Genomic DNA, 27,908 nt, shown 5'->3' on the forward strand with positions numbered 1-27,908 from the left:
TTCTAAGTCCGCTTGAGATTGAGAAGGTTGAAACACATGGAATTCAGAGAAATCTGGTGAGATGAATCTGAAACTGGCTTACTAATAGGATACAAAGGGTGGCGGTAGAAGTCTGTTTGAGCGATTGGAGGCCGGTGTTCAGTGGCGTACCACAAGGTTCAGTGTTGGGACCCTTATTGTTTGTAATATACTTAAATGATATTGATGATAATGTGGGGGGGAATGATAAGTAAGTTTGCAGATGACACCAAGATTGGTAGGGTGGTTAATAGTGAAAAAGAAGATCGTAGGTTACAGGAAGATATAGATGGGTTGGTGAGATGGGCAGAGCAGTGGCAGATGGTATTTAACCCTGATACGTGCGAGGCGATGGACTTTGGAAGAAGTAACAAGCCAAGGGAGTATTTAATGAATGGCAGGACACTAAGAAGTTCAGAGGAACAGATGGATCTTGGATTACTTATTCACAGATCCCTGATGATGGCAGAGCAGGTTAAGGCTAGTTAAGGCATATGGGACACTTGCTTTTATCAGTTGTGGTGTAGAGTACAAGAGCAAGGAGGTTATGTTGAAGCAGTACAGGCTGGTGGTTAGGCCACAGCTGGAATACTGTGTGCAGTTTTGGTCACTTCACTACAGGAAGAAGATTGCACTGGAGGGGATACAGAGGAGATTCACCAAGATGTTGCCTGGGATGGAACATTTAAGCCGTAAGGAGACTGGATAGGCTTGGATTGTTTTCTTTAGAGCAGTGAAGGCTGAGGGGGGACAGGATTGAGGTGTGCAAGATTATGAGGACTATAGACAGGGTGAATAAGAAGCAGCTGTTCCCCTTGATTGAGGAATCAATTGTGAGGGGGCACAGGTTTGGGTGAGGGGCAGGAGTTTCAGGGAGGTTTGAGAAAACATTTTTTCACACAGTAGGTGGTGATAATCTTGAATGCACTGCCTGGGAAGGTAGTGGAGGCTGGAAATCTTACAACCTTTAAAAAGTATTTGGATGAGCACATGAAACATTATAACATTCAAGGATATGGGACAAGGGCTGGAAAATGGGACTAGTGCAACTTTGGTAGTAGTTATTATTGATACAAACTTGATGGGCTGAAGGGCGTTTTCTGCGCTGTATGACTCTTTGGGCGGGATTTTACGGCCTCGCTTGACCATAGAATAGAAAATCCTGAGATCAACGGACATTTCCTCTGTCTACTCCTTGCCCGCTCTGATTCTGTGACGGGCGGGGTGGTAGAATTCCAGCGTATGTCTCTCTCTGACTCTTCAGCTGTAAATACCCTGATCCACAGACTCTTCGTCCTCCCAATGTCACCATTGTGTTGAAGCCAGTTTTTTCTGCACTGTCTGCAATTCTAAGGAGCTTCAGTTCTGGATGTGTCACCTCCAAATATTACCTTCTCAATCTCTATGAGGTGCTGATCGACCAGGTGTAATTTTTATTGGTTTACAACTTTGCAAGCTCAGAGGCGTCAGGATTACTGTAATGATTGATTCTTCCATAAATAGTGTTGTCCTGCAGCACAGGGCAATGCTAAATGCTGCATTCTTCATGACAGGTTTGCAATTTAAAACAGGATCAACTACACAGCAGAGGAGCACAGGTACAGAATATGATAATGGTGATGCAGGAGGACTGACCGCAACAGCACATCAGCTGAACACTCAAAGCCCAAGCCTAAACCATGTTGAGTGGTTGGAGACAGTGAGATAATTTTAAACTGGAAGTTGAGGATCACATTGCTCCACTAGTATGTCAGCTACTAACAAGCTACGAGCATTCGCCTACCCAAACATTAGCAGCTATAGCACGCAAAGTGTGGAGGTCTCAGAAAGGGGCTTGTAGGACTTTAACTTGCCCCTCCATTCTCATTTCCAAACCACCTACCCTCCCACCATTTGACTGGGGTCTTCCGAAGACCCTGGCCCTACAACCTCACCTGCGCAGGTTCTTAAAGTGGCAGGTTGCAGGATCAGTAAGAACAAAGAACAAAGAACAGTACAGCACAGGAAACAGGCCCTTCGGCCCTCCAAGCCTGTGCCGCTCCTTGGTCCAACTAGACCAATCGTTTGTATCCCTCCATTCCCAGGCTGCTCATGTGACTATCCAGGTAAGTCTTAAACGATGTCAGCGTGCCTGCCTCCACCACCCTACTTGGCAGCGCATTCCAGGCCCCCACCACCCTCTGTGTAAAAAACATCCCTCTGATAGGTCGAATAGTTTGGATGGGGCACTTTTTGTGCAGTGTGTGCAGGAGGGTTTCCTGACACAATATGTGGATAGGCCGACAAGGGGTGAGGCCACATTGGATTTGGTACTGGGAAATGAACCGGGCCAAGTGTTAGATTTGGTTGTGGGAGAGAACTTTGGAGATAGTGACCACAATTCGGTGTCTTTTGTTATTGCAATGGAGAGGGATAGGGCCGGACGGCAGGGCAAGGCTTACAATTGGGGGAGAGGTAATTATGATGCGATTAGGCAAGAATTAGGGGGCATAAGATGGGAACAGAAACTGTCAGGGAAAGGCACTGATGAAAAGTGGAACTTTTTCAAGGAACAAATACTGGGTGTCCTTGATAGGTATGTCCCTGTCAGGCAGGGAGGAAATGGCCGAGTGAGGGAACCGTGGTTCACAAAAGAGGTGGAATGTCTTGTGAAAAGGAAGAGGGAAGCTTATGTAGGGATGAGGAAACAAGGTTCAGATGGCTCGATTGAGGGTTACAAGTTAGCAAGGAATGAGCTGAAAAAGGGGCTGAGGAGAGCTAGGAGGGGACATGAGAAGTCCTTGGCGGGTCGGATCAAGGAAAACCCCAAGGCTTTTTACTCTTATGTGAGGAATAAAAGAATGACCAGGGTGAGGTTAGGGCCGGTCAAGGACAGTGGTGGGAACTTGTGTATGGAATCAGTAGAGATAGGCGAGGTGATGAATGAATACTTTTCTTCAGTGTTCACCAAGGAGAGGGGCCATGTTTTTCAGGAAGAGAAGGTGTTACAGGCTAATAGGCTGGAGGAAATAGATGTTCGGAGGGAGGATGTATTGGCAGTTTTGAATAAACTGAAGGTCGATAAGTCCCCTGGGCCTGATGAAATGTATCCTAGGATTCTTTGGGAGGCGAGGGATGAGATTGCAGAGCCTTTGGCTTTGATCTTTGGGTCCTCGCTGTCCACGGGGATGGTGCCGGAGGACTGGAGAGTGGCAAATGTTGTTCCTCTGTTTAAGAAAGGGAATAGAAATGACCCTGGTAATTATAGACCGGTTAGTCTGACTTCGGTGGTTGGTAAATTGATGGAAAAGGTCCTTAGGGATGGGATTTACGACCATTTAGAAAGATGCGGATTAATCCGGGATAGTCAGCACGGATTTGTGAAGGGCAAATCGTGCCTCACAAATTTGATAGAATTTTTTGAGGAGGTAACTAGGTGTGTTGATGAAGGTAGGGCGGTTGATGTCATATACATGGATTTTAGTAAGGCGTTTGATAAGGTCCCCCATGGTCGGCTTATGATGAAAGTAAGGAGGTGTGGGATAGAGGGAAAGTTGGCCGATTGGATAGGTAACTGGCTATCTGATCGAAGACAGAGGGTGGTGGTGGATGGAAAATTTTCGGACTGGAGGCAGGTTGCTAGCGGAGTGCCGCAGGGATCGGTGCTTGGTCCTCTGCTCTTTGTGATTTTTATTAATGACTTAGAGGAGGGGGCTGAAGGGTGGATCAGTAAATTTGCTGATGACACCAAGATTGGTGGAGTAGTGGATGAGGTGGAGGGGTGTTGTAGGCTGCAAAGAGACATAGATAGGATGCAAAGCTGGGCTGAAAAATGGCAAATGGAGTTTAACCCTGATAAATGTGAGGTGATTCATTTTGGTAGGACAAATTTAAATGTGGATTACAGGGTCAAAGGTAGGGTTCTGAAGACTGTGGAGGAACAGAGAGATCTTGGGGTCCATATCCACAGATCTCTAAAGGTTGCCACTCAAGTGGATAGAGCTGTGAAGAAGGCATATAGTGTGTTAGCTTTTATTAACAGGGGGTTGGAGTTTAAGGGCCGTGGGGTTATGCTGCAACTGTACAGGACCTTGGTGAGACCGCATTTGGAATATTGCGTGCAGTTCTGGTCACCTCACTATAAGAAGGATGTGGAAGCGCTGGAGAGAGTGCAGAGGAGATTTACCAGGATGCTGCCTGGTTTGGAGTGTCGGTCTTATGAGGAAAGGTTGAGGGAGCTGGGGCTGTTCTCTCTGGAGCGGAGGAGATTGAGGGGAGACTTAATAGAGGTTTATAAAATGATGAAGGGGATAGATCGAGTGAACGTTCAAAGACTATTTCCTCGGGTGGATGGAGCTATTTCAAGGGGGCATAACTATAGGGTTCATGGTGGGAGATATAGGAAGGATATCAGAGGTAGGTTCTTCACGCAGAGAGTGGTTGGGGTGTGGAATGGACTGCCTGCAGTGATAGTGGAGTCAGACACTTTCGGAACATTTAAGCGGTTATTGGATAGGCACATGGAGCACACCAGGATGGTAGGGAGTGGGATAGCTTGATCTTGGTTTCAGATGAAGGTCGGCACAACATCGTGGGCCGAAGGGCCTGTTCTGTGCTGTACTGTTCTATGTTCTATGTTCTATGATATCTGAGTTATACTTCGCCCCTCTCACCTTGAGCCCGTGACCCCTCGTGATCGTCACCTCCGACCTGGGAAAAAGCTTCCCACTGTTCACCCCTATCTATCCCCTTCATAATCTTGTACACCTCTATTAGATCTCCCCTCATTCTCCGTCTTTCCAGGGAGAACAACCCCAGTTTACCCAATCTCTCCTCATAGCTAAGACCCTCCATACCAGGCAACATCCTGGTAAACCTTCTCTGCACTCTCTCTAACACACCGCTCCCTCAATGGAAAAGAACTCCAGGATGGCAATCAGTTGGGAAACCCAGTGAAATGGAAAATAAAACTGAAACCATATTCTGCTGGGAGGGATCTGGAATTAGGTACAATCCCATGTGAGAGCAATAAACAGAAGGAACACTTCAGGAGATATGGCCAATCCTGAGATATATGACTTACTTGCGACACTTGAAAAAATGGAAACCTGAAAATATAAGATAGCTGATGCAAATCCTTTCAGTCGCCCTGATTTATAGGTTCCACTGTGGCTTTGACAGCAATTCAATCCTATAAAACTATCACTTAATGCAACAATATCTTCTTACACAGGCCTATGTTACACTCAAATAGCAAGGGCCTAACCTTTGGAGGGAGGGGGTTCCAGTTCAACTCGCAGCTTTTGCCTTTATTGGTTGCACTGGCCCTCTCTCATGTGGTTCTTTCACACCTCAAACTGGCCCCATATAAGCATGCAATGGACGCTCTGCTCTGCAACGAAGTTCCAGTGCTTGAGGTCAGATTGTCCTGGAGTGACAGACTTGAGTTCGTATGGCCATTTGTTTTGACAGCGAGGCCATTTGTTTTGACAGCAAGGTACATTCTGGCTCATATAGTCTGGCCTTAGCCATGCCCTCACCCTCCCACACAAGTTCCAGCTCACTACAGGACTACAGGAGTTGCCGTCACATCAAGCCGGTGGAGTGGGCTGGGGAGGGCAGGAGAAGCAGCGGTTGTGACAACAGTTGAGACGCAAGGCAGCTGAAGTGTTAGACAGGGCAGCAAGGAAGTGTGTGCTGCCACTTTGCAGCCACCCTGAATTATTCATCAGTGAAATTAATCTCCAAACATGCTACACTGGGGAGACTGAGTGAGTGAAGGTGAGAGAGTGAGTGATTGTGAGACTGAGTGTGTGGGGAATTGGGCGAGTGTGAGGATGAAAGAAAGAGAGAAAACTCTTAAGAAAGCGAGTGAACTAGACACATATACAGGTTGCTTGATGTGGACACACACACACATAGGTGGGCGGGAGACGTATGTACACACATGCACACCCCTTCCCCCACCCCAAAAACCTATCCACACACCAAGCCATGAGAGGAGGAATCCCGGAACCCCAAGCTGAAAGGTAAGTGCTTCCGACACCAACCTCCACCCCACTTTCATATAAATTCCACTGAGGTCAGAGCAGAGTGTGCACCACCAGAGGAGAACATAAGGTCAACGTTAGTTAACCCCAACTCCTTAGCCTCTACCTTGTGTGCTGACCAGGACTTGCAGTCCAGTCAATCTCTCTCTAGCTCTGCTCCTTAAGCGAAAATGCAGAATGGTTTTATTGGTTAGCTCTGCTGCTTGACATTTTTTTGATGGTCATTTTTATTAATTACTCATTTTTAAAAAAATAATCAATCACTGCTTTGACATTGATATTTTTGCTGAAGTTGCTTATTTTTTTCCTACTGTCATGCTAAGGAGACATGAAAGGAAATATACACATCAATATCACCCCAGCTGCTTTATAAAATTATTTAAAATAATACAAATTGGATAAAGGCCGATGCCATGACTCACATAAATGAATTTCTAGCCTTCAGAAAACCACAGCAATCCCGTTACCGCTAAAGAAGCGATAATACCCCAGTGACTGCAGAAATCAAATTCCAAGGAAGTGCACAAAGTCACCTTTACATTTCCAAGGCAAAGGTCTGGCCAATGGAGACAATTTCTCTGCAAGAACAAGGAACCTTGAAACTTCTGGTAAACTTATTAATATGAAACATTAACCATCTCAAGAACCCAGACCAGGAATATACATCCTTTGTCCATACAACAGGGAAGAATTGAGAGTTATGTCACATGACCCCCTCCCAAGCTGCTAGGACCTGTAATATTGCCTTGTGAAGCTAAAGGAGACAGTCTGTCATCTATATCAACAGAACAGCAGCAGAACCAGAGTTCGGGCAGATTAAAATTGCCTGGCCCTCCTCTACACTGTTTCTAATGGAACACCTGTACTTCCGTACCAGTACCTACTACAAGACTAATTCATCTCTACGTGCTTCATCCATTGTGGAAATCAGCACTGCTGGAAAAGTGGATTACCCCCAAATCAGCTTCAACCTGCTCACCTCTCTGAAGGAATGTACCGCTTGATTTCTGATTCTGGACTCTGGAGAAATAATAGTTCTTATTTTGTCTGTAGTCTTTCCCTTATCCCTCTTTTACTGTGTACATTCAAAAAGGGGGGACCTTGTGAACCCCCTTCCTATATTTTTGAGTGCATGTAAAATAAACAAATATTCTGATTACCCTATTTTGAGTTCGTTGTTGGGTTATTAACAAAGAACTGGCTCACTACAAAAACTGAAGGGTTGGGGAAAATATGCCACTGCTTATAAAAGGGGGAAACCAAAAATACCTTTCTGTTATGGATGGGTGATGAGAGAGAAATCAGAGCTGTTTTAAATTTAACCCTCCCCCCAGTCCTGTTTGTAATAATACCTTAACTTTTTTTGAAATTCATATTTAATGTTGTGCCAACCCAGATTTCAGGCAGCTGCTCCTGGGGTTCTTGCTGAAGTGAAATGAGAGGCTCACAAGAAGTTTGATTGTTGCTTCTCAGCCTTTTGGCTAAGATCAAGTGTAGTATCGACATGCGGTACTTGGTTGAAGTCATTAGGTTACATTTTAGCTTCATTTGAAGCAATTTTTAAAAGCGGCATCTCGGCCTTTTGGCTAAGATGCAAATGAGATCAAGCCTTGGAGGAGGTGCAATGCCTACTCCAATCAGCTTGGATCATGTGGATCAAGCCCAAGACAGGAGGTGAGAGCCCTGTCTTGTCAGCTTGAATCGGGAATATCTCAATTTGTTGAGACTCTGAATTGGACTTGATTTGATCGAATTGGAATAAAAAATTTTAAAAAGAAAAAAAAAGTTTGATTGTTTTTTGGAGGACTGGCAAAAAAGTTATTTTTGTTGCAATCAAAAGGGGAAGTGCTGGAAACGTTCAGCACATCTGGTGACATCTGTACAGAGACAAACAGAGGTCAGCGGCCCTTCGTTAGAACAAGTGCAGATCATGGACCTGAAGCATTGGCACAGTTTTTCTCTCTCCATAGATGCTGTCTGGCTTGCTGAGTATTTCCAGCATTTTCTGTTTATATTTCAAATCTCCAGCATCTACTGTACTTTGCTCTATTATATGGTCCATGCTGGGAAGTGTGGTTGGATTCAATTTAAAAGTAGAAAATATATGTCACTGAATACAAAGTGCATTTTTTTCTGTTAACAAAGACTACTTGTATGGATAGAAGCAGTACATTATTTCAGGTGCCAATTTACTGGAAGGTTTTGCTATTTTTAAACTTGGAAGTGAAACTAGGAGTCATTCACCAATAGAATATGTCACCACTAGTTCAAGGTATTCTCCTTTGTACATTGGATTGTTGTTTGCAGTGCTTGTGAGTTCAGGTCTTTTGGATGTTGCTGTCTGGATATTGCATAGGGCCAAGTTCAACAAAGCAGAACTGGTACACAATATGAACATTGTGTGGAATTGTCTGACAAAGTCATGGCTGTAAAGTACATCATACTGAAACCTGAGCTTTCGATGTTTGACCTCCATGTGACTATAGTTCTCGTTTCAGGCTAACCCTTGGATGTGAGGAGGCGGCTGGGCTACAGGGACAGGAGAAGCGTCAGTGCCCATGATTTCTCTCCCTCATTCCAGTTACAATCCTACAAAATTCCTAGTCACCAGTTCATGTTACAATTCAATAATGCCCCCCAAAGCACCAGCCCAGATTACAATGCTAAATTATCCATTGGCACCAGCCTGTTACTGATTCCTTCAACACCCATACACATTGTGTGCATTTTAGAGACTAGGAGTTAGGGTGGTGTGCTTGTGATGCTGGGGGATGCCTCTCAGGGAAGGATAGTACAGATGCAGCTTACTGCAGGGCAACGTAGCTTACTAGTTGTTTTACAGCAGAGTAATTTGAGGGCCCAGGTTACAGAACAAGGCCAATGCGTGTTCATAACCAAGTGATTGCTGCTTTAGAAAGCCGGTGCACAAGGTAAAAGGGATATAGAGGAGGCCATCTCCAACTCGGCACAGGGTCTTGTGCACGTACGGAACAGGTGGTCACCTCAATCAGCACACTTGTGGAGCTGAGCAAAATGCAGCTTCTGGTGGTCTATTTCACAGATTCCATTGCAGCATACAGAGTTTTGATCAAAAGTCTGAGCTCTATGCTGCTCAGGCTGCTGCCACTGTGGCTCTGAGTACCAATGTTCAAAGAGGCTTCCATAGTGTCACAGCAATCATCAATCCATTTCTCAACAGATCAGTAGGATTGCTGAAGCTTCACCCCAGAGTTGCCAGCTCAGACTGTTGCCACCTAGTCAGAGATGGTGCAGCCTGAAGTCAACTCTTCCAGATCCAGAGCCATCGACATTTGCCTCATTTGAAGGTCAACAGTGTTCCAGCAGAACTGCTGGGGAAGTACCTTGTAGCAGCACTGGGTCAAGCAAAGGCCAAGCAATAAGGATATGCTGAAAGGTGATTAGTTTTGTTTGCATTATGTAATTAGTAATTTAGAACACTGGATTGGAATATGCACTTATTGGTGATTTTTACTTTTGTGTTATCAGAAAAAGGAAGATGTGATGATCAGTGATAGAGAAAAGGTAAGGAGTAAGAGTCTATTGATAAGTGAGGAGGAGTGGTTCAGATTTCTGGTATTGTTCATAAATAATCAATTTATTTTATTCATTCATGGAATCTGAGCATTGCTGGCAACACCAGCATTTATTGCCCATCCCTAACTGCCCGTAAGAAGGTGCCATGTGAGGTGAGCTGCCATGTGGCGCAGGTATTCTCACAGTGCTGTTGTAGAGGAAATTCTAGGATTTTGACCCAATGACAGTGAAGGAACAGTCATGTAGTTCCAAATCAGGATGGTGTGTGACTTTGAGGGGAACTTGCAGGTAATGGTCATTTCATGTAGAGTCCAGACAGAAAAGGGCTGTTTATGTTGTAACTGCTCTTTCTCCTTCTCTTCCTCCACTTCATCTTGCATTCTTCCTCCTCTTCCTAATGCTGCTCAGCAAGGACTGTTCATAATGGCCAAGTTGAGGAACATATCACCACAAATCTTGATACCATCCAGCTGAATACTGCAGAATGCCTCCTGTCTGGTCCAGGCAGTGGATGTATAACCTGATGACAATAGTGGTGTGCCGAATAACGTTCCTCGTGGCAGCATGGCTTTCACTGTTGTGTTCTTTGCAATGTGTTCCTGGCCATGTCTCCCAGCAGCCGAGCTTTGACTTGTCACAGTGGATCAAATACAAGTGGAACAGAGGGTCACCTCAGAATGCAGGAATCATGACTGTTGCCAAGATGGCAGGCATTCACCTGCATGATGTGATGCTGGAGTTCTCAAACCATCTGCACAGTGAGTGGATTCCTTTTGGTTGAATGGTCTAAAAGATTTTTCAGCTACTGTTTCACGTAACAAATGGTAATTTGCTTGGCAGCAGGGTGACCAACTGTCTCGGGGCCGGATTGTCCTGTAATGGAAGCAACTGTCCCTTTTGTATGTGACTGGGACGCTCTCTTTTCTGTATTTTGGATCTTTAAATCTCGCACATGCGCAGCACGCACCTGCACATTAGCAGCTTTCCCAGATGTATGATCAGACAGGTTTGCTAGGTGTGCTCATACGGTCCCCTACACCAAAATATTCTTTCATTTTATTCCCCTCACCGTGAGGTTATCACCCTGCTTGGCAGCCATTTTGAGTGATGGAGGACATTTCAGTGAGTTTACTGGGGCGAGCAGGGCTGACAAAAGATGTTGGTTTAACAATCAGTGTCAAGATCAAAAGCACCCAGGTCTTGAACAGCTCACACATCAGTTACATAGTTTAAATCTTTCTCCACTCTGCCTCAACCTGACCTCATCAGACCATCAGCTTCTACAGCGTCCCCTTTCCATTTAATGTGTCAGCCACTGTTACAGATTTTGACTGAAACAGTTTGGTCTGCAGCCTTTGACCATCTACCTCTAGTGCCTCTTCACTGTATTCCAGCTGGGGTGGGGGGGTGGCACTGGGGGTCAGGGGGGAACTATATTCACTCGATTCTATTGCTATTTATCCAGTCATAGTGAAAGAATCATCTGCTTTACATTCTCTTCCTGCTTGCACAGGTGGCACAGTGGTTAGCAGTGCCAGGGACCTGGGTTCGATTTCCGGCTTGGGTCACTGTCTGTGCGCAGTCTGCACATTCTCCCCGTGTCTGTGTGGGTTTCCTCTGAGTGTTCCGGTTTCCTCCCCACAGTCCGAATGACGTGCTGGTTAGGTGCATTGGCCATGCTAAATTCTCCTTCAGTGAACAGGTGCCAGAATGTGGCGACGAGAGGATTTTCACAGTAATTTCATTGCAGTTAATGTAAGCCTACTTGTGACTAATAAATAAACTTTAATAAAACCATTACCTCTGGAGTTGCTGAACTCCTCCTATTTCTCATCTACATGCTGCCCCTTGGTGACACCATGTGAAAACACAGCATCAGATTTCACATGACATTGAAAACACCCAGTTCTACCTCCCCACCTCCTCTCTCGAACCCTCCACTCTCTCTAGACTGTCAAGAGAGCTTGCCTGGAATTCAGTACTGGCTGAGAAGAAATTTCCTTCAACTATCTAGCCACTGACTCCATCCCTCCCCTGACCATTATCTGAGGCTGCACCAGGCTGTTTACAATCTCAACACCCTAACTGACTTTGATGTAAACCGATCAGACTCCATCACAAAGACTACCCACTTCCACCTCCACAACTTTACCCGTGTTCCCCCCTAGCCTCAGTTCATATGCTGCTAGAACTCTCATCCATGTATTTGTTACCTCTTGACTATACCAACAATGTCCTGGCTGGTCTCCCATCTTTCCCCAAATCTTGGGGTCACCCAAATTCCTGCTCCCTATAACCTAACTCACACCGAACCCTGTTCACCTATCTCCCCTGTGCTCACTGACCTACATTGGCCCCCAGTCCAGCAACATCTCAGTTTTAAAATTTTAATTCTTGTTTTCAAATCTTCAATGATCTTGCCCCACCGCATTTCTATAACCTCCTCCAGACCTACAACTCAGCAAGATCTCCGTGCTGTGTCCATTCAGCCCTCTTGCATATCTCTGATTTTTATTGCTCCATTGCCTGGGGAACAAGCTCTGCAATTCCCTCTCTAAACCTCATCAACTTTGCCTCTCCTGATTTGTGATGCTTCTTACAACCTACCTCTATGACTAAGTTTTTGATCACCTTGCCCAATATCTGCCTCATTTCATAATGTTCCTGTGGACGCCACTGGGATGTTTTGCGATGTTAACGATGATATATAAATGCTAGGTGGTTCTGTTCTTAGCACCACACCACCTTCACATTACCAAGAGTACGAGATAACATCATTCTGAGCTGCATTCAAACGGATGTCCCAGACGTGACACAACAATTTGAAAACCCAAAATTTTCACAAATACAACCTGAGTCTGAGAATACAATTTGACTTGGACTCCTTATACAATTATAAATTTGCACATAGAAGATATTATATTGGGATGAATGCACATTTCAAGTGAACAATGAAGGAAACACTTCCAGGGTATCATAAGTTATTGAAGAATGCCAACTACATATTGTGCCAAAGAACAAGAAAGTTAGTAGACACTGCACAATACAAAACAAGGAACTAATCAACAGCAGCAACACTTCATCACATCTGAAAATTAAATCTCTTCAGTACACAGTTCACTTATTAATCATTAAAGACCCATGTCAGCATGTTGTTGCCAAAAACAAATAAATATTCATCCATCTTACTTTGACAAAAGCATTGTTTGCAGTTTCCTTTTGGCACTTGAAGGGAGGGGAAATGAATTAAGACTTTGCATCCTCGAGAAGCCTCTTCCAAATCATTAAATATATATTATCATCACCTATCAATGGCTGGATGAAGACACACACTCTCACACATGTACACATACACACACACGCACACACATACTGTCATATCATCAGTTTTCACAACACAGTTTGGAGAACATCATCTTGCATTTTTCACACATTTTTAAAAACAATTTGAAGATACTAAAGATGCCATCTCACATCTGGATATCGACAACAGCACACAAGACCAGATATTTCGGTTAAATGAATTGGCCCCTTTGTCATTTCTATCCTTTAATTAACTTTATATATTATTTTGAAATTTAGCTCATTAACAATTCTGTTTTTTGTAGGTAACTATAATTACTTTGGGAAAGTGGTCTTTTGTCTTAAAGAATCAGTTTTTGTGAAGTTTGCGATTAAAGTCGCCCCTCATCAGAAAAGGGATAATTGTCCTCCTAGTAATAAATATTTAATTATGCCCTCAAAAAATAAACAATTCACATTTATATAGTGCCTTTCCGACATTAAGGCACTATTAAAACCTACCTCTTTGATCACGCTTTTGCTCAGCTAACCAAATGTCTTCTTATGTGGCAATGCGTTAGACTTTGCTGAATAATGCTCTTGTGAAATACCTTGGGATATTTTATTGCATTTAAGTTGTAATTGTTGTTCCTAGTATTCTCCAATTCCCAATAGTAAAAAACAGTTCATACTAGTACTATTATTTCCCAGTTTTTACTGATATTCCTTTTAAGATATACAAGACCAGTTCAGGCAAATATTCTTCTTTCCCAATTTTTACTGCTTTTCTTTGTTCTGGGAAACAGGACTTCTTCCCAATAGTGTTGGTCCCAACATGGACCACAACAATGGGATACTCTCCCCCTCTCTCCACTATCCTTTCAAATTAGTTTGAGATGTCCCTCACCCTGGCAACATATCAGGTGGGACAAAAACAGAAAATGCTGGAAAATCTCAATAGATTTGACAGCATCTGTGGAAAGAAAACAGAGCTAACCGTTCGAGTCTGTTAAAAGAAACTTTAATTCTATTCTCTCTCTACAGATGTTGTCAGATCTGCTGAGATTATCCCGCATTTTTTGTTTTTGTTTCAGATTCTAGGATCTGCAGTTATTTACTTTTATATCATGTGCAACTCTCAATACTGCTTATAAAGGATGTTGTCTCCCTAATTACTGAATCCCTACAATTATCACATTACATTTCCCATCCTCTCCATCACCCCTTTGGTCAGCTTCCTTCACCAAGGTCCCATGGTCAGAATTCTGGTTGTCCTTCCGACTGACAGTCATTACACTCATCTTCAAAGGTAGTCAATGCATTGTACCCATTTGATAGAATCAGCCTGCAGATCCTTGCTCTTTCAACATATCCCTGACTCTGCACAATATCTGTCACACCAACCCTGTTCTGAACCTGAACCTGTATCTAATTCTGAACCTGTACCTGTCCACAATGTGTGATCAAGGTCTGTAGCAAACTGGCCAGATGGCCTCTCTTATGTGTCAGAGTGTATTCAACTGGCACGCCACTCAATGGCCAGAATCTTGCAGAGCTAGTGGGGGTTTTGACAGCTGGCTGGAGGCCCACGCTATGCTTCTTTTCAGGAAGGCTTGCTACATCATGTGTCACTTAGGCACTTGACAGGCCAGAGACTGGCCTTCCCCAGGATCATGGACCTCGGGGTTAAATCCCCACCTCCTGAGAACTCCCAGCCAATCAGGGGTCAGCAGCTCTATTAAGCAGCAATGAATTGGGCAGGCATTAGCTGCTACCAAAATGATACACCCTTGAGGCCTAGAATCGTCACTTGATCCCACGTCAGATGTGACAGATGGTAGGAGGTAGGTTGAGGCATGGGAGTCAAAAGAGGGTTGGCAACAAGGGTTGGTGGCACTCAGCAGGCTCCCCACCTTCCTGAAGACAGTTTCCTTGATCAAGCATGGATTTACTTGCCATGATCCCTGCATAGTGAGCCCTCTCCCACCAGCTGCTAGGTTAATACCAACAGCGGCATGGTGAGGCCTTTAATTGCCCACATAAAGGCACCAACTGGCAGGAAGGCTGTCCTTGGGCCACCTCAGGGAATGTGTATCGGTGTGCGTGTGTGTTGATCAAAGGCAATGGAGGTACAGGACATCAGGAACGGGCGGTGGAACGGGTAGCAAGATTACAGTTTGTAGCAGAACCCAAAACAATGGGTTCGACTTTTGCAGTCTTTAGCTGAAGACCTTAGACTCCTGGGTCTTGGGTTCTACACCAGGACTTGGGCTTTCCCTCACAGACAACTAGGAGAGGAATACCTATACAATTAAACCACAAATCTCACATTTCCAAGCTCAAGAGTTTACTCATCTGGATATGTGTTTAACAAAATGCTAGCTGATTTTTCGCATAGGTCATTTCACGTGAATCTCTACAGTTAATTCAAAGGTCTATGGAGTTACCTGAATAATCTGACTCTGAACTGCACACCTGCTCCTCTTCTGGACTTACTCTACTGCATCTCAACATTATTATGATCATTGCCGGAAGGTTTGTTCAATAAAGCTAACAGATCTTTAAAGGTAACTGTCCAAAGTTGGGGAAATAGGTGCCACTGAATTACGGAGAGGTGTAGATAATTCTCAGAATAAGGATTTTTGCTGGTGGGAAGGCAAAGAAATGATAGCCTGGAAAGGCTTGTTCATGAGGAACAAGAGGAGAACTGGGTGCTCAGAAGATACTGAGAACTGCTTTGAAATAGATGGAAATTCTCTGGCAAAAGCAAGTGATATCAAGGATCACTATTGAACTAAGTTGATGAAAAGCAGCTACTTTTTGAACTTTAAAAGTCAATGTGAAAGTGGGAGGACTTTTATTTCCTTGTGAAAGTCCAAAAGAAATTGCCAGAAAGGCAGGTTAGCATTTCTATAGAACGTTTCACGACCTCGGGGTGTCCCAAAGCACTTTACAACCAGAGAAATACTTTTGAAGGGAAATCACTTTTGTAATATAGGCAACATGGCAGCCTATTTGCACACAGCAGGATCCCACAAACAGCAATTAAATAAATGGCCAATTGTTTGAGGACAATATATTGGCCAAGACACTCTACTGTAAAGTGATGCTTTGAGATATTTTTCTTCCACTTGACAGAGCAATTCGGGTCTTGGTTCAGCACATCATGTGAAAACATGGCTCCTCTGAGAGTGCAGCACTCCCTTAGTGCTGCACTGGTGTGCCAGTCTACATTTTGTGTTCAAGCTTCTGGTGTTCTACTAGAACCCATGATCCCTCAGACAGAAGAATGAGTCATGGCTAATATCTGAGGTAGTAAAGAAGTGAATTGAGGAATAGTCTTTTTCATGGGGAATGGGAATCTTGTGAAATCTTAAAGGGAGCATTTTCCTTTTGTTTAACAGAAAACTCGAGTATAAAAGTATAACTTTGGACAGTAAGGCAAAAAAAATTTTTGAAAGTCAAACATTAACTAAACTTTCTGCATAACTCTGCACAGAATAACAAACACACATTTGAGGAATTCGGTCGTCAGATTTTCTGGTGCGCCTCCAGTGATACAGGAACTGGTGAATAGAATAGCTTGGGCTGTCAGTTCCCCAATGTCAGGCATTTCCAGGACAAAGAATGGACTGATGCAGAGTGAAGCCCCCTCCACCCACTCCATCAAGATACCTCAAACCTAGAAAGAAAGGTTGTCACTTATGTAGCATCCTTTCATCACCGTATGATGTCCCAAAGTATTTTACAGCCAATGGAGTACTTGTGCGGCGTAATCACTATTGTAGGACGGCATGGTGGCACAGTGGTTAGCCCTGTTGCCTCACAGCTCCAGGAACCCAGGTTCAATCCTGGCCTTGGGCGACTGTCTGTGTGGAGTTTGCACATTCTCCCCATGTGGAAGAAGTCTGCCAATTGGTGCCCTCTTCCTCTGGGTGCTCCGGTTTCCTCCCATAGTCCAAAGATGTGCAGGTTAGTACCATAGAATAGAATTCCTACAGTGCAGAAAGAGACTGTTCGACCCATTGAGCCTCCACCAATACCACCCAGGCCCTATCCCCGTACCCCACGTATTTACCCTGCTAATCTCCCTGACACAATGGGACAATTGAGCATGCCAATCCACCTAACCCACACATCTTTGGACTGGTGGATTGGTCATGGTAAATTGCCCCTTAGTGTAGTTAGATGGATTAACCAGGGTAAACTGGGTTTACAGGGATAGGGCAAGGGAGAGGGCCTGTGTAAGTTACTTGGTGCAGACCCAATGGGCTGAATGGCCTCTGCTGCACTTTAGGGATTCTACGATTTGTGCACAGCAAGTTTCCACAAACAGCAGTATGATAATGTTCCACTAATCTGGGTTTTTTTTTCAGGTGTTGATTCTGGGGTAAATATTTGCTAGGACACTAGAGACAAGTCCCTTGCCCTTCTTGAAACAGTTTCATGGGATCTTTCACTTCCATCTGAGAAAGCAGACGGGCCTTGGTATTTCTGTCAGTGCAGCACTCCCTCAGTATTACAATGGAATGTCAGCCTCAGATTTGTGCCAATGTAACCTTGTGAGACTCGCTGGCAAGTTTTGCACACACACTGGGAGCTGGGTTAAGACTGACCAAATTAATTTTGCAAAGGGCCCTTATAGTCTGACAAGAGATTTTTCGACTAAAGTTTGCACTGCATTCAAACGCAGAAACTAGCAGTGAACGTTTGCTGTGCAATCCACTACTTTGAGCTCATCTTCCAGCCAGGACTCGCACATCATGTGTTCTGAACATAAAATAACTTTTAAGTTTAAAGACTTAACATTATTTTCAACAGTAATTAAGCAGTAGGACCAACATGTTCTTATGGAAGGCCCAACAATCCTTTCATCTAGACTGGGTTGAATAAGATTTTGTTTTAAATGTTTTAATGAGTGAGCAGTCTGGAACAATCAGTAAATCACAGTGCATTCCACAGGAAACTATCTCACCACAGTTACCAGCTTCCCAAAGTAAAGACCCTTACCATTTGTCTCCCTTGTGCGTGGTTCGACATACCTGCAGCAAACAGAAAGATTTATTAACATAAGCCAATGATTATCATTTACTCTGCTTTACAAAACCAGTGGAATATTCCCCTCCAGCATCCCAAAATAATCACAGCAAGTAGAATAAAAGCACTATTGATGCATAAGGCAATACCCACTTTACCCAGCTGAAAATGAAGTGCAACCACCGGCACTTAAAGGGAAATGTAATTCTCTCAGGATTTTTTAATAACGTTTTGTACATGAATTCAGGCACCTAAAGTTTCCATCAAGCACTCTTAGGTCAGTGTGGTTAAATAACGTAAAGCTATCTCCACACTGTCCTAACAATGTGATTCAACTGAAATGCAAAACAGAAAATGCTGGAAATACTCAGCAGGTCTGGAAACATTTGTGGAGGGAGAAACAGAATTAACATTTCAGTTTGGTGATTTGATGAATCCTATTCCAGAACTTTGAGCACATCATCGACCTGAAACATTGGGCTGAATTTTCAATCACCCATGGAGGTGAGTTCAGATGTGGGCAGCCCCAGAATTTCATGCAATCAGGAAGCATCACAGACACCTCAGTGACGCCATTAGATTTTCAAAGAGAGAGCATGAATGGCTCCCCACTGTGTTCCTGACAGCTATGCTCAAACATATTCCAGACCCTCTCTGTTCCCCATGCTTGCCATTTGAAAATGAATTGGAGGTACGCAGGTTGCCAACTCCTGCTTCCTGCTCAGTTGCAACCAAACAGGGTTGAGATCACTAGAACTGAGAGGCTTGAGTTTGTGGGGAAGAGAGTACTTGGACTCTTGAGAGGAACGTAAGACTGCTAGCATCTGCGGCCACCTCTAGGCATGCCTGCTTGGTCCGGCTCATTGGATCACTTCTTCTGGATGGAGGGCAGAGTACAGCTCAAGATCAGTGTGTCAAAAGATCAGAAAATGCCCTGAGACAGCTGCACAAACCACGACTAGCCCTCTGATCTCCCAAGGTAATGGTGAGCCCATCATGGCTGGCGTTTGTCTTTTAATTTATCCCTTCGTGCTTAGCTCCCGATTTCTACTCATGCCAGACACCCCTCACCGGCCATTAAACCAGGCTCCAAGCCAATTGGCAGTTGTTATTTTGACAACTGTGATGCTTCACTGATGCTGTGCAGATTGGAACCAGGAAATGTTTTGGGCATCGGGTTTTCGACCCCAGTTATGGGAAGACAATGGCCTGATGGTATTATAGCTAGACTATTAATCCAGAAACTGAGCGAATGTTCTGGGGACTTGAGTTTGAATCCTGTCATGGCAGATGGTGATATTTGAATTCAATTTTAAAAATCTGGAATTAAGTCTAATGGTGACCATGAAACCAGTGTCAATAGTTGGAAAAACCCACCTGGTTCACTAATGTCCTTAAGGGAAGGAAATCTGCTGTCCTTACCTGGTCTGGCCTACATATGACTCCAGAGCCACAGCAATGTGGTTGACTCTCAACTGCCCTCTAAGAGCAACTAGGGATGGGCAATAAATGCTGGCCAGCCAGCACTCCCATGTCCCACAAATGAATAAAACAGAACCAAAGTTCACTCTCTTTCTCTCTCCATGGATGCTGCCAAACTTTCTATTTCCAGAATTTTCTGTTTGCATTTCAGATTTCCAGCATCCATAGTAGTTACTTACAGGTTCTTTACTCCATAGCCCTTAATACCCCTATCTCAGTCTTGATACTTTAGTTTTTTTGGGAAGAGTTCCAGATTTTTACTATCCTTGTGTGAAAAATTTCTTTCTAAAGTTACATCTATCAGATCACCCCTCATTCTGCTATAATCAAGGGAACATAAACAAATTTATGTAAACTGCCCTGATAATTTAACCTTTTCACCCAGATTTCTTAATAATTTTAACATGGAAAATTACCCAGGTTTATCCCGTCCTCAAAAATGGAAAAAATACAAACTGAGCATCTAGCACCCATCAGCCTTCTCTCAGTCAACAGCAAAGTGATGGAAAGGGTCATTGACAGTGCCATCAAGTGGCACTTATACAGCAAGTGACCAGAAAACTGATTTGGACCAGCCAAATGGTAATAGTTGATGGGCGTTTTATCACCAGGCTTCCGGGGGGGGGATGCGCGCGCGCGTAGGGGGGTGCGTCGGGGTGTGCGCGCGTCAGGGTGCGCGTGAAGGGGTGCGCGTGTGTAGGGGTGTGCGTGTGTGTAGGGGTGCGCGTGTGTAGGGGTGCGCGTGTGTAGGGGTGCGCGTGTGTAGGGGTGCGCGTGTGTAGGGGTGCGCGTGTCGGGGTGTTTGTGTCGGGGTGTTTGTGTCGGGGTGTGTATGTGTAGGTGTGTGTGTGTGTAGGGGTGTGTGTGTGTAGGGGTGTGTGTGTGTAGGGGTGTGTGTGTGTAGGGGTGTGTGAGTGTGCGAGTGCGTGTGTGTTCCACGGGGGCTCAACTAGGTTCCTTGCTTTTTGTGGTATAGATCAATCATTTTTACTGAAATGTAGGGAGCATGATTTGAAAAATTGACCACGTTGTTGCTAATGAAGAAGAAAGCTGTGTTACAATGGTGAGGTTTATTCTGTTTTGGAATATATCTTTAAATTTTGGTTAAATGAAGGGGGTCATGCAATCTGTTCTGAAGTTGCCTGACAGTAAGCCTGGGTGCTTTGACTGTTAGAGTCAAAGGATAGCTTAGATTGTTTTACAAGGAAGAAATTGCAATGTATTTGCACATGGAGAGAATGGTTGCAGTCTGAGTTCACAATGTGTAGACTCTGAGGCTGGAATCTTGCCACAGTTCACTCCAGTGGGATTTCCCCATCCCGCCACAGTGATGGAGATTTGGATGGCTTCAAATTCTCCAACTCCGCTGTAGCGAGAGCGTGGCATGAACTGCAGGTAAGATCGCACCCCGATTCTCCCAAAGTCTCTGAAAGGTGTTGAAGGTATTGGGTTGTAAATAATTATGCCGTAAACTGTCCATTTAATACTAAGATGAAAGAGTATTAGGGCTAAGAATAGCTAATCAGCATTTCTGTGGGAGAGGGACAATCACTTGTTGAAGAGACTCATCTTGCAGCTTTCTACAGATTCTGGGAGATTTGTCCTGCCGTGACCCAGAGGGGAGGAGAATTTTTGGAACGAGCTTTACTGCTGTTGATGGATTTAAAGAACTCTCTGAAAACTGAGGAAAGTTCCTGGAGATGGTCATTCAGACTTCGTGAAATGGTGATACAGGAATCAACTGAAGGCAACTGTGGACAGTTTGCTATAAGGAGTGTAATTCTATGGGAAGTGCGTATGTGGTAAGTGTGAAATGGGAATGTTCTTCTCTGCAGTATAACATACAAGTTGCATACAAAAAGAAAATACTGTTTAGTCGATGTTGCTTTCAGTCATTTATTGCAGTAAAAGTTTTAAAATGTGAACTCTCGTTATGTCATCCTTTCAGTTAACAAATGGAAATTCAAATCTCTTCAAAATTTATTGGTCTCAACGGAAACGCAACAGCTGTAAATTGCAGGAAAATATCGATGGACTGGTCAGGGTGGGCAGAAAGGTAGCAAATGGAGTTCGAACCAGATCAGTGTGAGAAAATGCATTTGGGAGGGAAATTAAGGCCAGGCAATATTCGATAAATGGAAGGATACTGGGAAGTGTAGAGGAACCTTGAAGTACATGTCTACAGATTCCTGAAAGTGGTTGGACAGGTAGATAAGGTAGTCAAGAAGGCATATGTGAAACTTGCCTTCATTAGCTGAGGCACCGAATATAATGCTAATGTTTATTTATTAGTCACAAGTAAGGCTTACATTAACACTGCAATGAAGCTACTGTGAAATTCCCCTCGTCGCCACACTCCGGCGCCTGTTCGGGTCAATGCACCTAACCAGCTCATCTTTCAGACTGTGGGAGGAAACCGGAGCACCCAGAGGAAACTCATGCAGACACGGGGAGTACGTGCAAACTCCACACAGACAGTGACCCAAGCGGGAATCAAACCTGGGCCCCTGGCGCTGTGAGCCAGCAGTGCTAACCACTGTGCCGCTTATAAGAGCTGGGCAATTATACTGGAACTGTATAAAACACTAATTAGGTCACAGCTGGAGGACTGCAAACAGTTCTGGTCACCGCACTATAGGAAAAATGCAATTGTACTAGACGGGATACAAAGGTGATTTGCAAGATTGTTGCAGAAATGAGGAAAGTTTACATAGACTAGAGTTGTTTTCTTTGTATCAGAGGATGGTGAGGGGATACCTAATTCATTGTATAAAATTATGAGGGATCTAGATAGAGTGAAAAGACCTAATTTCCCCCAGTTGAAGGCTCCATAACCATGGGTCACAGGTTAGTGTGAGTCGGATGTTTAGAGGGGATTTGAGGGGAAATCATTTTAACCAGAGGGGATGGGGATCTGGAACGCTCTGTCTGAAATGATGCTAGAGGCAGAAGCCCTCATAATTTAAAAAAAAACTTAGGTTATGGCCCTTCAGGCTCTGGACCAGGAGTTGGAAATTGGGATTAGGCAGGATGGTTACTTGCTAGCTGGCGTGAACTCAATGGGCCAAATGGCCTCATTCTGTTCTTTAAATTTCTATAATTTTATGATTCTGCCCTGGTTGAGATCAGCTAACCTTCCAACAATGCTCAGCTCCACCCTAGGCAGTGCTTTTACACAGTAGTTTTATATCAGTAAATATCTACACTACAGTCTTATAGCAATCGATGATTGGCTTCAACGATTGCTTTCCTATGTGGATGACCAAAGGTTGCTGTGCGTAAGCAGGAGTTGAAGAAATGAGGCAGAATAAATGAATGATGTAGTTTAATGATTCATGGCATAAATCATCAACCACTAAGTCAGGGAGACACACAGATATTGAGGTACAAATAAAGTGATACTACTAAAGAGACGTACACACAAAGTGATATATACAGTAAAGGAGGAAGCAGAAACAGAAACGAAAAAGAGGCACAGAGACCGATCTGAACACTGTGTAAGCCAAAGGATTTTGAGTGAGTTACGGCACGGTGGCACAGTGGGTGGCACAGTGGTTAGCACTGCTGCCTCACAGCGCAAGGGACCCGGGTTCGATTCCCGGCTTGGGTCACTGTCTGTGCCGAGTTTGCACGTTCTCCCCGTGTCTGCCTGGGTTTCCTCCGGGTGCTCCGGTTTCCTCCCACAGACTGAAAGATGTGCTGGTTAGGTGCATTGGCCATGTTAAATTCTCCCTCAGTGTACCCGAACAGGTGCCGGAGTGTGGTGACTAGGGGATTTTCACAATAACTTCATTGCAGTGTTAATGTAATGTGACACTAATAAATAAATAATATTAGGCCACAGATTCATACAAGCAAAACATATAAAGGAAAAGAAACATTGGTAGAGAAGCACATAAATAGACAGGCATACTGACACAACAACACACAGGCACACGAGGTAAAGAGATATGCAGATATCCAGGTGGGAAAAGGGAATTATAGGGTGGTATTTAATGCAGGTGATAAAGGTCTTGCTCACCAGTTGGATGCTCCATGTTACCTCCTTTAGGGAGCCCATCAGGCACTTAAGTGGACCACAGCAGCGTTTCCCTGGGATCAAGGACCCCAAAGGTTGAAGTCCGGCCGGCCGAAGCAGACAGCCAGAGGCCAGCAGCTGTACATTGCAGACAGTGTCATTGGGAATAAAGGCAGCAACTAGTAATGCAGCTTGGGAGAAGCCCGGGATCGCTGGGGGACCCAGGGTACAGGTGAATGAGGGCGGGATGGGGATGGGATTGCAGAGTAAGGGGAGGGGGTATCGGCAGGATGAGTCTCCTGTTGCTGGTTCAACGTCAGTGGCAACTTGATGGGACCTTTAAGTGGGCATTCGTTGCCCACTTAAAGTTTCAACTGGCGGCACAGAGGGATGGCCATCTACAAGGCTTTCCACCCCGGATTTAATCAGGGCAGAAGTGGGAATATGGTGGGGTTCTCACCTGCCAATCTCCAGCCCAATGAAATGCTCACCGCCTCCAAACTTGGTCGGGGGAAAGGGCTTTAAAATTCACCCATAGAAACAGACAGAAGACAAAATACAGAGACAAAGAATCAGAAATTAAAAGACAGAGAGACTTCTACACAAGCAAGAGATTCACAGAGAGCACAGAAAGCATCACTTTCATTGAAATTTAGATCTCTTACCCCTACAAGGAATCAGCAGACGTTTCTTTGTGTTGCCTGCAAAGGACAGAAAAGAAATGATCAATTACATGTTTGCACATCATTCCCAGCAATAGGATCTTCAGAGGCAAGGACCCTCAATTGTTAATTTTCTAAGCCTTGTCACAAAAGTTAACAACGCAATGGTAAAATAAAAAGTTCATAATTGTGAGGATTGGCTTCTTATCTATTTTCACATTTGATTTATGATTTTCTTTTGCCATTAAGGGCGGATTCTTCGGGGCCCGCAAAGCCCGATCACAATTCGCGATGAACTGGAGTATCGGGAGTCAGCAGGAAAGCGCGTTTGGCGCCAGTCACCAATGCCAGCGTGATCCTCCCAGGCCGCACTGCCGGCGCCAATTAGGTTCCCACCCAGAGTTTATGGGAAGCCTATCAATATTTAAATACACCCATTTAAATGTAATTAGCAGGCTTGCAACGGAGTCAAATGGCCCTTGCTTATTCACCCACCTCCCTGGTGGGAGCAACACCATGCGGCCTTTGGTACAGGTCCTCACAAGCGAGGACCTGGTGTGTTAAGCCCCAAGGGTCGAGAAAGCACCACCAACACCTCAGCAATGAAAAACATCCCCCCGCTAATCTTGCAGGCATGTTTATCCGACCAGATCCTCCATTAAGCCTGCCTCCCCATCAGACCCCTCACTTAGGTCTCCTTTGCCCTCAAACTCCCCACTCAGGCCCTCATCCCCCTCAGACCCCCTTTGCCCTCAAACCCCCCATTCAGACCCCTTGCCCCCTCAAACCCTCCACTCAGGCCCCCTTTGCCCTCAGACCCCCCACTCAGGCCCCCTTTGCCCTCAGACCCCCCCGCTGCTGCCCTTCAGGCCAAGCACCTTGGCAGCGCCAACAGCCCCCTGACACTGATACTCTGGCCTGGCACCTTGGGCCCCAAGGGGCTCAAGGAGGTAGGTCCAGTAGCCATTTGCCCCTCTGCTGCTGCCAGACTGCAAAGTAAGGGTCCCTCAAGGGTCCTGGGGGTTGGGTGGGCTCAGGCTGGGGGCAAGGGGTTGACCTCGCCCCTGAACATGGTTTTGTGACAGGGAAAACATGTTCAACAAATCTAGTAGAATATTTTGGAGATGTAATAAGTAGGACAGATAAATAGGAATCAGTAGATATATTTCTAAAGGGCTTTTGATAAAGTGCCACATAAAAGGTAAGAGCTTGTAGTGTTAAGGTTGATATATTAGCATGGATTGAAGATTGTCAAATGAACAAGAAACAGTCAGAATAAATGGGTCATCTTCAGGTTGGCAAACTGTAACTAGTGAAGTGTCACAGATATCAGCACTGGGGCCTTAACTATTAATGATAGCTTGGATGAAGGAACCAACTGCATTACAGTTAAATTTACTGATGATACAAAGATAGATAGGACAGCAAGCGGTGAGGAGAATACAATGAGTCTGCAAAGGGATACAGATATTGAAGGGGCAGAAATGTGAGTGCAAAATGTGAAAATATGAGATTACCCACTTGAGCAGAATGAATAATTAAGAAGAATATTATTTAAATGGAGGGAGACTGCAAGGGTGGCATGGTGGCACAGCGGTTAGTACTGCTGCCTCACAGCGCCAGGGATCTGGATTCAATTCCCGGCTTGGGTCACTGTGTTTGCTGAGTCTGCATGTTCTCCCTGTGTCTGCATGGGTTGCCTCCGGGTGCTCCGGTTTCCTCCCACAGTCCAAAAGACCTGCTGCTTAGGTGCGTTGGCCATGCTAAATTCTCCCTCAGTGTACCCGAACAGGCGTGGAATGTGGCGACTGGGGGATTTTCACCGTGGCTTCGTTAAGGTGTTAATGTGGGTCTACTTGTGACACTAATAAATAAACTTTAAACACTGCAGTATGTAGCGATCTGGGCGTTTTTGTACATGAATCACAAAAGGTTAAGCATGCAGGTACAGCAAGTAGTTCAGAAGGCAAGTTGCCTTTATTGCATGGGGATGGAGTACCAAAGTACTGGAAGTCTTGCTATAACTCTAGGGAGTGGTCTCACCAATGTCATGCAGAGTACTATGTATAGTTGTGGTCTCCATATTTCAAAGGAAAACACTTCCATTAAAAGCAGTTCACAGAAGATTCACCAGGCTGATCCCTGGGATGAAGGGATTGTCTTATGAGGAAAGGTTGAGCAAATTAGGCTGATACTCAGTGGAGTTTAGAAGAATGAAAGGTATCTATTGAACCAAAGATGATTCTGAGAGGATGTTTCCCCTTGTGGGGAAATCCAGAACAAAGGAGCGTGGTTTCAAAATAAGGAAGGATCTCCTATTTGAGACAGAAATGAGGAGGATTTATCTCTCTCAAAGCATCGTTATTCTTTGGAATTCTCTTTGGAGAATGCTACCTTGATGCTAAGGCAGTCACTCTCACCTCACCTCTTGAATTCAGCTCATTTGTCCATGTGTAAACCAAGGCTGTAAATGAGGTCAGGAGCCGAGTGGCCCTGACAAAACCCAACTGAGCGATGGTCAGCAGGTTACTGCTGGGTAAGTGCTGCTTAGTAGCACTGTTGATGACAGCTTCCATTACTTTGCTGATGACCGAGAGTATATTGCTGGGGAGGTAACTGACTGGGTTGGGCTTGTCCTGCTTTTTAAGGAAAGGGCATATCTGGGCAATTTTCCACATTGCCGGGTGGATGCCAGCGTTGTAGCTATACTGGAACAGCTCGAGTATTAATGTCAGAATGTTGTCAGGACCCATAGCCTTTGCAGTATCCAGTGCCTTCGGTCATTTCTTGATATCACATGGAATGAATTGAATTGGCTGAAGACTGATATCGGAGATGCTGGGGACCACAGGAGAAGCCCAAGATGGATCATCCATTAGGCACTTCTGGCTGAACATTGTTGCGAATGCTTCAGCCTCATCTGTGCTGGGTCCTGCCATCCTTGAGGATGGGGATATTTGTAAAGCTGCCTCCTACCCTTTCAATTGCCTACCATTAACATTCATGATTGGTTGCGACAGAACTACAGAACTTGCATCTGATCAGTTAGTTGTGGAATTGCCTAATTCTGTCTATTGATGCTGCTTCTCTTGTTTGGCATGCATCTAGTCCTGTGTGGTAGCTTCACCAAGTTGACATCTCATTTTTAGGTATGCCTGATGCTACTCCTAGCATGCCCTCCTGCACTATTCATTGCATCAGGTTGATCCCCTGACTTGGTGGTAATGGTAGAGTGGGGGATACGCCGGGCCATGAGGTTACAGATTGTGATTGAATGCAATTCTGTTGCAGCTATGGCTCACATCGCCTCATAGATACACACTCTTGAGTTGCTGAAACTGTTCAAAATCTGTCCCATTTAGTGTAGTGGTAGCGCAACACAACATAATGGAGCGTATCCTCAATATGAGGGCGGGACTTTGTCTCCACAAGGACTGAATAATGAATAATGCACAATGAATAGTGCAGCAGGACATGCTAGGAACAGCATCACTCCTACCGATTCTATCATGGACAGATGAATCTACAACAGGCAGATTGGTGAGGATCAGATTTTTTCCTCTTGTTAGTTCGCTCACCATCTGCATAGACCCAGTCTAGCAGCCATGTCCTTTAGGACTCAGCCAACTCGGTCAGTGCGGGTGCTACCCAAACCGCTTTTGAAGTTTCCCACCCAGAGTACATTCTGTGCCTTTGCCAACCTCAGTGCTTCTGCCAAGTGGTGTTCAACTTAGAGGAATGTTTATTCATCAGCTGAAGGGAAATGGTAAGTGGTCATCAGCGCAACGTTTCCTGGCCCATGTTCGACCAGATGCCATGAGATTT

General features: G+C 44.7%; 1 protein-coding gene and 1 non-coding gene across 2 annotated transcripts in view; one reads left to right on the forward strand and one right to left on the reverse strand.

The window, feature by feature from the left end:
• Positions 1-27,908, reverse strand: part of LOC144506992 (metastasis-associated protein MTA1-like) — a 187,692-nt gene that overhangs the window by 10,901 nt on the left and 148,883 nt on the right. Inside the window, exons 16-17 of the mRNA XM_078233501.1 lie at positions 24,087-24,122; positions 17,895-17,926 (exon numbers count right to left, since the gene is read on the reverse strand). Of these exons, the coding sequence (XP_078089627.1) occupies positions 17,895-17,926; positions 24,087-24,122 (68 nt within the window). The remainder of the gene's footprint in view (positions 1-17,894; positions 17,927-24,086; positions 24,123-27,908) is intronic.
• Positions 7,509-7,700, forward strand: LOC144507423 (U2 spliceosomal RNA). Its single transcript, XR_013500103.1, has one exon. It is a non-coding gene; the product is annotated as a U2 spliceosomal RNA (small nuclear RNA).

This window comes from Mustelus asterias, chromosome 18 (assembly GCF_964213995.1).
Source record: "Mustelus asterias chromosome 18, sMusAst1.hap1.1, whole genome shotgun sequence".
NCBI classification, from domain to species: Eukaryota; Metazoa; Chordata; class Chondrichthyes; order Carcharhiniformes; family Triakidae; genus Mustelus; species Mustelus asterias.